This window comes from Staurois parvus, unplaced genomic scaffold, assembly GCF_062004578.1.
Source record: "Staurois parvus isolate SC_StPar_1 unplaced genomic scaffold, SC_StPar_1.0 ptg001133l, whole genome shotgun sequence".
In the NCBI taxonomy this organism is placed as follows: Eukaryota; Metazoa; Chordata; class Amphibia; order Anura; family Ranidae; genus Staurois; species Staurois parvus.
In genome coordinates this window covers 4,525,145-4,533,541 of record NW_028318929.1, presented here as the reverse complement: position 1 = coordinate 4,533,541, position 8,397 = coordinate 4,525,145, and the positions used below count along the sequence as shown (strand labels likewise).

General features: G+C 47.4%; 1 protein-coding gene across 1 annotated transcript in view; it reads left to right on the top strand.

Annotated features, from left to right (window-relative positions):
- Positions 1-5,257: 5,257 nt before the first annotated feature.
- The window catches only part of LOC149439369 (complement C2-like), a gene marked incomplete at its 5' end in the record, with an annotated part of 72,960 nt that continues 69,820 nt past the window's right edge, over positions 5,258-8,397 (top strand). The window contains one exon of the mRNA XM_089659110.1: positions 5,258-5,440. Within this exon, the coding sequence (XP_089515236.1) occupies positions 5,258-5,440 (183 nt within the window). The remainder of the gene's footprint in view (positions 5,441-8,397) is intronic.

Sequence of the window (8,397 nt, the reverse complement as noted above, 5' to 3'; positions counted from 1 at the left end):
CTCCGAGGGGGATTCTGATCTGAAACAGGTTATTCCCACAGAATATCATGAATTCCTGGACGTGTTCAGTAAACGGGGAGCAGATGCCCTGCCCCCCCACCGCCCGTATGACTGTCCCATTGACCTGTTACCCGGCTCTGAGATTCCTTTTGGGCGAATTTTTCCCCTATCGGAACTCGAATTGGGGGCCCTGAAGGAATACATTGAGGACAGTCTCCAGAAGGGGTTCATCCGTCCCTCCACTTCGCCAGCAGGGGCGGGGATCTTCTTCGTGGAAAAAAAAGACAAATCTCTGAGACCATGTATAGACTACCGGGAGCTGAACAGGGTCACGATTAAAAATCGTTACCCATTACCGTTAGTGCCAGAGTTATTTCAGAGCCTGAAGACTGCGGTCATATTTACTAAACTTGATCTAAGGGGGGCGTACAACCTAGTTCGCATAAGGGAGGGGGACGAGTGGAAAACCGCGTTCCGTACACGATTTGGGCACTTTGAATACCTAGTCATGCCATTTGGTCTGTGCAATGCACCAGCCACATTTCAGCATTTCGTAAACGATATTTTTAGGGATTACCTGGACATTTTCGGTTTATCGGTTTTGCGAATTTCTACCGGAAGTTCATTAAGAACTTCTCGGGTCTGGTCTCCCCCATAACTCAGTTGACCAAGCTTGGAACCCGGTTCAGATGGACGCCGGAGGCTCAGGAAGCCTTTGAGGCCTTGAAGAAACTCTTTACCTCGGCACCCATTCTGGGCCACCCGGACGCTGCCCTGCCATACATCTTGGAAGTAGACGCTTCAGAGAATGCGGTGGGGTCCATCCTGTCCCAGCGAAAGGGCACCAAAGAGTTGCTCCATCCTGTAGCGTTCTTCTCAAGGAACTTACCCCAGCAGAAAAGAACTACGATATCGGCGATCGAGAGTTGTTGGCCATCAAAACAGCTCTCGAAGAATGGAGGTACCTGCTGGAAGGTGCCTCGCACCCCATCTTGATCTTCACTGATCACAAGAATCTCGAGTACCTAAGGACCGCCAAACGCTTACGCCCACGGCAGGCAAGATGGGCATTGTTCTTCTCCAGGTTCATTTTTCACATCACGTATAGGCCCGGATCTAAAAATACGAAACCTGATGCACTATCTCGCATGTTTGAAGACTCCAAAGAAGATCCGGTACCTGATACGATTCTGTCTGCAGGAAATTTCTTGGTGCTCCAGACGGACCTTCGGTCCAAACTATTGGAGGCATCCACGGCCGCGTCAGTCCCAGTTGGTGTGTCCCTCCAGAACAAGGGGGGACTCCTATGGAAGGATGGGTTGGTCATGGTCCCTGAAGAGGTCCGGACCCTTGTCCTGGGACATTGCCATGACCACCCGATGGCGGGACACTTTGGCCCAGCCAAGACCCTGGAGCTTCTCCAACGCTCTTTTTGGTGGCCAAGTATGGCCAAGGATTGTAAACTCTATGTAAGATCCTGTACCGTCTGCCAGAAAAACAAGCCATCGAGGAACAAGGCTTGGGGACTGCTGCGTCCCTTGCCGATTCCTGAACGACCGTGGCAAGGGATCACAATGGACTTTATAGTCGAGCTCCCACCGTCCCAAGAACACACCGCGATCTTTCTGGTCATCGATCGATTATCGAAAATGGCTCACTTTGTACCATTGAGGAGGACTCCGTCTGCGTCCGAGACTGCGCGAATATTCATCCAGGAAATCGTAAGGTTACATGGAATCCCGGAGGACATCGTCTCGGATCGCGGGGTCCAATTTACATCTAGATTTTGGAGGGCCCTGTGCAAGGCCCTGGATATCAAGTTGTCCCTCTCCTCTGCTTTCCACCCTCAGACCAACGGACAGACCGAGAGGACAAACCAGACCCTAGAACAATACTTGCGTTGCTACACATCCTTCCTTCAAGATAATTGGTTACCACTGTTACCTTTAGCGGAATTTGCATATAACAACGCAAGCCATTCAGCGACAGGGCAATCTCCGTTCTTCTCTAATTACGGATTTCACCCTGTCTTTCTTCCTGATTTGGTCTCTGAGTGCCCAGTTCCGGCAACGCAAGACGCATTAAACTTCTTCTCCTCGAACAACAAAGTACTACAGGAAGCCATCGCTCGGGCCCAGGAGGATAACAAGAAGGCATATAACAAGAAACGAAGAGGGAATCTGGTGCTGAAGCCTGGGGATAAGGTCTGGTTGGCAACAACCAACTTGAGAATGCTTTGTCCCTCAAAGAAATTGGGGACCTAAATTCGTGGGGCCTTTTTGTGTGAAGCGAATGGTCAACGAGGTGGCATATGAACTTACCCTCCCTGAAACATTCAGAATTCATCCTGTTTTCCACGTGTCCTTACTTAAACCTGTGATCCCGGATGCCTTCCCAGAACGTGAATCCAGACCTCCGGAGGCCCATAACGGTGGAGGGACAAGAAGAATATGAGGTGGAAACGATCCTGAAGTGCCGAAGAAGGGGGGGCCAGACCCAATTTCTTATAAAATGGAAGGGCTATGGCCCCGAGGACAATTCTTGGGAACCAGCCCATAATGTCCATGCACCCAGACTTGTCCGGCGGTTTCTTCGTGACCACCCGTGGTGGAGAGATCGGGTGGGCATCCGGAGGTTGCCCGTAGGGGGGGGGCAATGTCAGGGATCCCCTCGATCCCCGCCGCGATGGTCCCGGCGCAGGCGCAGTATGCCGCCCTGTGCAGGGACGCGGGCTCTAGGTCCGGGCCGGCCGCGGCGCGTGAGTTCGCGCATGCGCAATAGGAGCCGCGGCCGCCCGCTGGGCACCAATGGCAGCGCAGGGCACGATATTTAAACGGCCCTGAGCTGTCATTCAGTGCCTTCTGGTCTTGTCCTTGCCCTGTATCTGAACCTGAACCTGTAAGTTGCTGACCCGGATTGTACCTGACCACTGCTGAATTCTCCTGCCCAGACCCTTGCTTTGCCTGACCTCTCTTCCGTATGTCCCCTATTGGATTTGACCTACTGTTGATGACCTGGCGTGCGACCCGACTATTCTCTGCCCGCTGCCTTGTACCGTGCTGTCCTCCCCGTTACCGACCCGGCTTGCCTGACTCTGCACTTGCTCATCCATCCATCCATCCATTCCTCTCAGCGGGGTTCCCAGACCTCCTCATATCAGGCTCTCTCCCGTGGGAGCCCCTGGCGACCACCCCTACCACTGACGGGTGCCCTCAGTAAGCACGACCTGGTCCCGGGGTACTCCAAGTCCATCCCCACCATCAGGGGCTCTGGTGAACAAGTACTCTGGGACTTAGACTCCGTGCGCTGGGGACGCCTGATTAGTGGAGTGCTAGTGGTGTCGCCAGGCGGTCCCTTACAGTTATACTGTCCACGTGTTTCGCGGTCAGAAATCACTTCTTCAAGGCCTCATGTTTCCATATGACATATTAAATATGTAATTTTTCAGTTGATTAGAAACAAGGAGTGGGCACAAAATAAACACATAAAGGAGGGCCGTCACATCTGTCCAGTGTTTAGCATATGTGTTGATATGAAAAGGAGGGCCATGCTACTTCTAACAACTGCTGGATATTTAACTGGAACATTTTTGAGGAGATTTCCCTGTATTACATCTATCATCATTTGATATTCGTTGGAATATTGAGGGATGTGTCATATCGATTTGGAAGATTACAGTCTCTCATTTGATCCATTGCTATACGATTGTTTGATGGCATTTGAGGATTTGACCCTCTTCCTGGTGTAGATTGGGATTTCCTGATTGGTTTTAAGTTATATATCTAATATGTTCACTTCTTATTGGTTTCCATTGGCCTCCATGCAGCCCAGACAGATGTGACGGCCCTCCTTTATGTGTTTCGTGCCCACTCCTTGTTTCTAATCAACCAAAATAGTACATATTTAATAAATATGGAAATATGAGGTCCTGAAGTTTCTGGCTGTGACATGCGTTGACAATGTAATTTATGACATTACAGCTTTTATAAATATATAAAGTTTTTTGCTGTGTATATGGTCATATGATTCATATGGATTGTAAACCCTTTTTGTGTGGGTATATACTGTATTTTTTATAAGATTTTGTTAATAAACGTCTTGATATTTTACATATTTGCATTTTTGACTATTTACAGAGAAATATGGAAAATATTTTTTGAGTTGGTGACCTACCGGAAAGTTTCTTGATTCCTTTCACATATATACATATCTAGCATCAGAAATGTTTTCTTGGTACACTTTGTGGCCCATTAACACAAATCAGTCATGGCTTGAATGCCACATCTGTGTATTGTGACCTTGTGCAATCCCTTAGGGCTCAGGTACACTGCAGCTGATAAACTCGCGTTTAGAAGATGTTCAGCATTTTTTTCAGCAGCCCCTGAACTCTCCCTAATGTTTTCCTATGTGTCCATGTACACATCTTCGTTTACAGGCATTTGAGTTTACAGTCTTTTTTTTTAACTCAGAAAACATGCATTCAGCAGTTGATTTTATCAGCGTTTCAAACGCAAAATGCTTGTAAATGCGGCTAAGTGCGTTTAAGAGCGTTTGCAATTTTTTTTTAACTCTTCCAGTTCCCGATGCTGTCCAGAGCCTTTTTTCATCATGAAAAATGCATCAAAACATTTTCAAGGTACTCAAATATACAAAACACTGAACACAGGATGTTCCTACCAAGCTTGTCACATTGTGATGACCAATTCACACCTCAGACCTCTCCCACCCTTGGAAAAAAAAAGATATGTTAATGAGCATTCACACTTCAAATTCCTCATGAAGACCCCTGCCAGGTGGCCTTAATGACTCCCTCCACCAGACACCTTCCCACCCTTGGAAACAAAAGAAATGTTAATGAGCAACTCACACCTAAGCAAATCTCAACACATACTGCTGTCTCTGCTTCTACTCTCTGTATTTCTCTGAAACAGTCTGAAATAGTTAATAATTTACAACTTTTCAGTGCATTCTGGGCATTTGGGAGGTTCTCCTGTGCTTATCTTTAAAAAACGCTTCTAAACGCAAACGCGCATAAACACGTTATGCAAACGCGGCTAAACAGACATTTTGAACCTACATTTTCCAGCAGTCAGTTTCCATCATTCAGAAGTGTCCCATGTACATAGGGCCTTAAAGTCACAATTTAGTATATTGTAGTGTTCCTAATAAAGTGTATGGTGAGTTTGTATCATTAGCTGCCTGGAAGGTTAGGTTGTTTTAGACTGCCTTTACAACTGTATATTTTCTATATCTTCAGAAATGAGATGTCCAGATGTCAGCATATTTGAAAATGGAGAGTACTTCCCCAGGGGCCCTTTCCTGGTAGGGACCAATATCACCTTTGTCTGTAACGATGGCTACACTCCTCGGGGATCCATGGAAAGAACCTGTAGAAGAAATGCGAAGTGGAGTGGAGAAATGGCAGTGTGCGATGATGGAGGTAAGTACAGGGGGTAAACATTGGCCATTGAGCTGGATATGGGAAAGCAATATAAACAGTAGTCTTTAGTGCAGAAGCAGAGGAAGTCAAATACTGAAGGATGGGTAGATAGAACGGCTGAGAAACACATATTCAAATTTTTGTATTTATTTTACTTTATTGATACTACTCTTATAGAGATAACAAATTCAATAGATTATCAGGAACTGGTCACATACTGTAGGTCCCTGCCCCCAAGTGAGGCCCACAGTCTAAAGTCCCTACTACAGATACAAATAAACTAAGAGAATTTTGGGTGAAGGCCAATGAAATTTGGGTCAGAGGAGATATTGTAGTGTGCACAAACCAAAATACAACATCAATAATAAGAACTCAACCCAGAGCCCCAATCTTGTTGACAGGAAAGCTAACTCCTTAGCCACTGTACTGAGATGTGGCTTTGTATAAAATAATAGTTCTTGCTTTCCCATTTCCCAACCTTTTGCTGTAAGCTGCCTAGCTCCCTCTTACTTTCCATAACTGTCAACCTAGTGACTCCACAGCAGCCTTTAGACCTTGGACCGCGTAATGTATGGGGGTGCTAACACCTGTCTTGCCTGTACAGTGGCAGGATAAGGAAAGGATAGCCGACTAGCATTCATGTCCTGCTGCAGGCATAGCAATGTTGCAGCTTCTGAATCATTTATGCCCCTTTCCATCCGCCTTGTCTTTCTTCCCTGGTAATATGACCACCAGTTGTCAGGGATCCTCTTGATCTCCGCCGCGATGGTCCCGGCGCAGGCGCAGTGTGCCGCCCTGTGCAGGGACTCAAGCACTAGGTCCGGGCCGGCCGCGGCGTTCGAGTTCGCGCATGCGCAGTAGAAGCCGCGGCCGCCCGCTGGGCACCAATGGCAGCGCAGGGCGGGATATTTAAACGACCCTGAGCTGTCATTCAGTGCCTTCTGGTCTTACCTGTATCCTGTATCTGCGAACCTGTGTATTGTAAGTTGCTGACCCGGATTGTACCTGACCTTGCTGTATTTCTCCTGCCCTGACCCTTGCTTTGCCTGACCTCTCTCCTGAATGCCCCCTATTGGATTTGACCTGCTGTTGCTGACCTGGCGTGTGACCCGACCATTCTATGCCCACTGCCTTGTACCTTGCCGTCCTCTCTGTTACCGACCCGGCCCGTCTGACCTTGCTCATCCATCCATCCATCCCGTGCAGTGGGGTCTGCTGACCTCCTCATATCAGACTCTTCCCCGTGGGAGCCCTTGGCGCATACCACTACCACTGACGGACGCACCCAGTAGCCACGACCTGGTCTCAGGGGGCTCCAAGTCCATCCCCACCATCAGGGGCCCTGGTGAACAAGCACCCTGGGACTTACAGTTGTGGCCAAAATTATTCAACCCCCACTGAAATTGAGTGTTTTGGCCAGTTTGACATTGCTTTTGATCATTCAGTCATCTTGCTTACATTTACATTAAAGAGGCACTTGTAGGTCAGACAAATATAACATAACAGTTATAATGAAATAACCACAAATGTCTTTTCTGTGCTCACAGCATTATCAGTTTTATTCAACCCCCAAGTGACATTCAATCTTAGTACTTAGTACAGCATCCTTTTACAGTTATAACAGCTTTTAAACGTGAAGCATAGCTTGACACAAGTGTCTTGCAGCGATCTACGGGTATCTTCGCCCATTCTTCATGGGCAAAGGCCTCCAGTTCAGTCACATTCTTAGGCTTGCGCACTGCAACTGCTTTCTTTAAGTCCCACCAGAGGTTCTCAATCGGATTTAAGTCTGGTGACTGCGATGGCCACTCCAAAATGTTCCAGCCTTTCCTCTGCAACCATGCTCTAGTGGACTTGGAGGTATGCTTGGGATCATTGTCCTGTTGAAAGGTCCAACGTCTCCCAAGCCTCAGGTGTGTGACGGACTGCATCACGTTTCCATCCAATATCTCCTGGTACTGAAGAGAATTCATGGTACCTTGCACACGCTGAAGCTTCCCTGTACCTGCAGAAGCAAAACAGCCCCAAAGCATGATTGACCCTCCACCATGCTTCACAGTAGGCAAGGTGTTCTTTTCATCATAGGCCTTGTTCTTCCTCCTCCAAACATAGCGTTGATCCATGGGCCCAAACAGTTCTAATTTTGTTTCATCAGTCCACAGAACACTATCCCACAACTTTTGTGGTTTGTCCACATGGCTTTTGGCATACTGCAGTCGACTCTTCTTATTCTTTGGAGACAGCAAGGGGGTACGCCTGGGAGTTCTGGCACGGAGGCCTTCATTACGCAGTGTGCGTCTTATTGTCTGGGCTGAAACTTCTGTACCCACATCTGACAAATCTTTTCTCAGTTCCTCAGCAGTCACACGGGGACTTCTCTCCACTCTACGCTTCAGGTAGCGCACAGCAGTCGAAGTCAGCATCTTCTTTCTGCCACGACCAGGTAGCGTTTCAACAGTGCCCTTTGCCTTGAATTTGCGAATGATGCTTCCTAAGGTGTCTCTTGGTATGTTTAACATCTTTGCAATCTTCTTATAGCCATTGCCCTTCCTGTGAAGAGAAATCACCTCTTCTCTTGTCTTCCTGGACCATTCTCTTGCCTTCACCATGTTTGTAACCACACCAGTAAATGTCTAGAAGGAGCTGAGTATCACAGTCATTTTAAAGCTGCCTAATTGGTGCTTATTATGCTTGATTGCTGCTCGGTGACATCCACAGGTGTTTTCAATACCTGATGGAAAGCACCTGTATGAACCTCTGTTCTTCAGAGTGGTAGTCTTTAAGGGGTTGAATAATTGTGGCAATGAAGAAACCACATAAGAACCATTTACTACTGTATTACATAAACAATTGATGTCATTTTAGTTGCATTTGGGTAGTTACAACGTCCTTGTAGGATTTGATTCTGAATACAATTCCAAATGTACACTATAGTCCCTAAACCCCTTTACAGCATT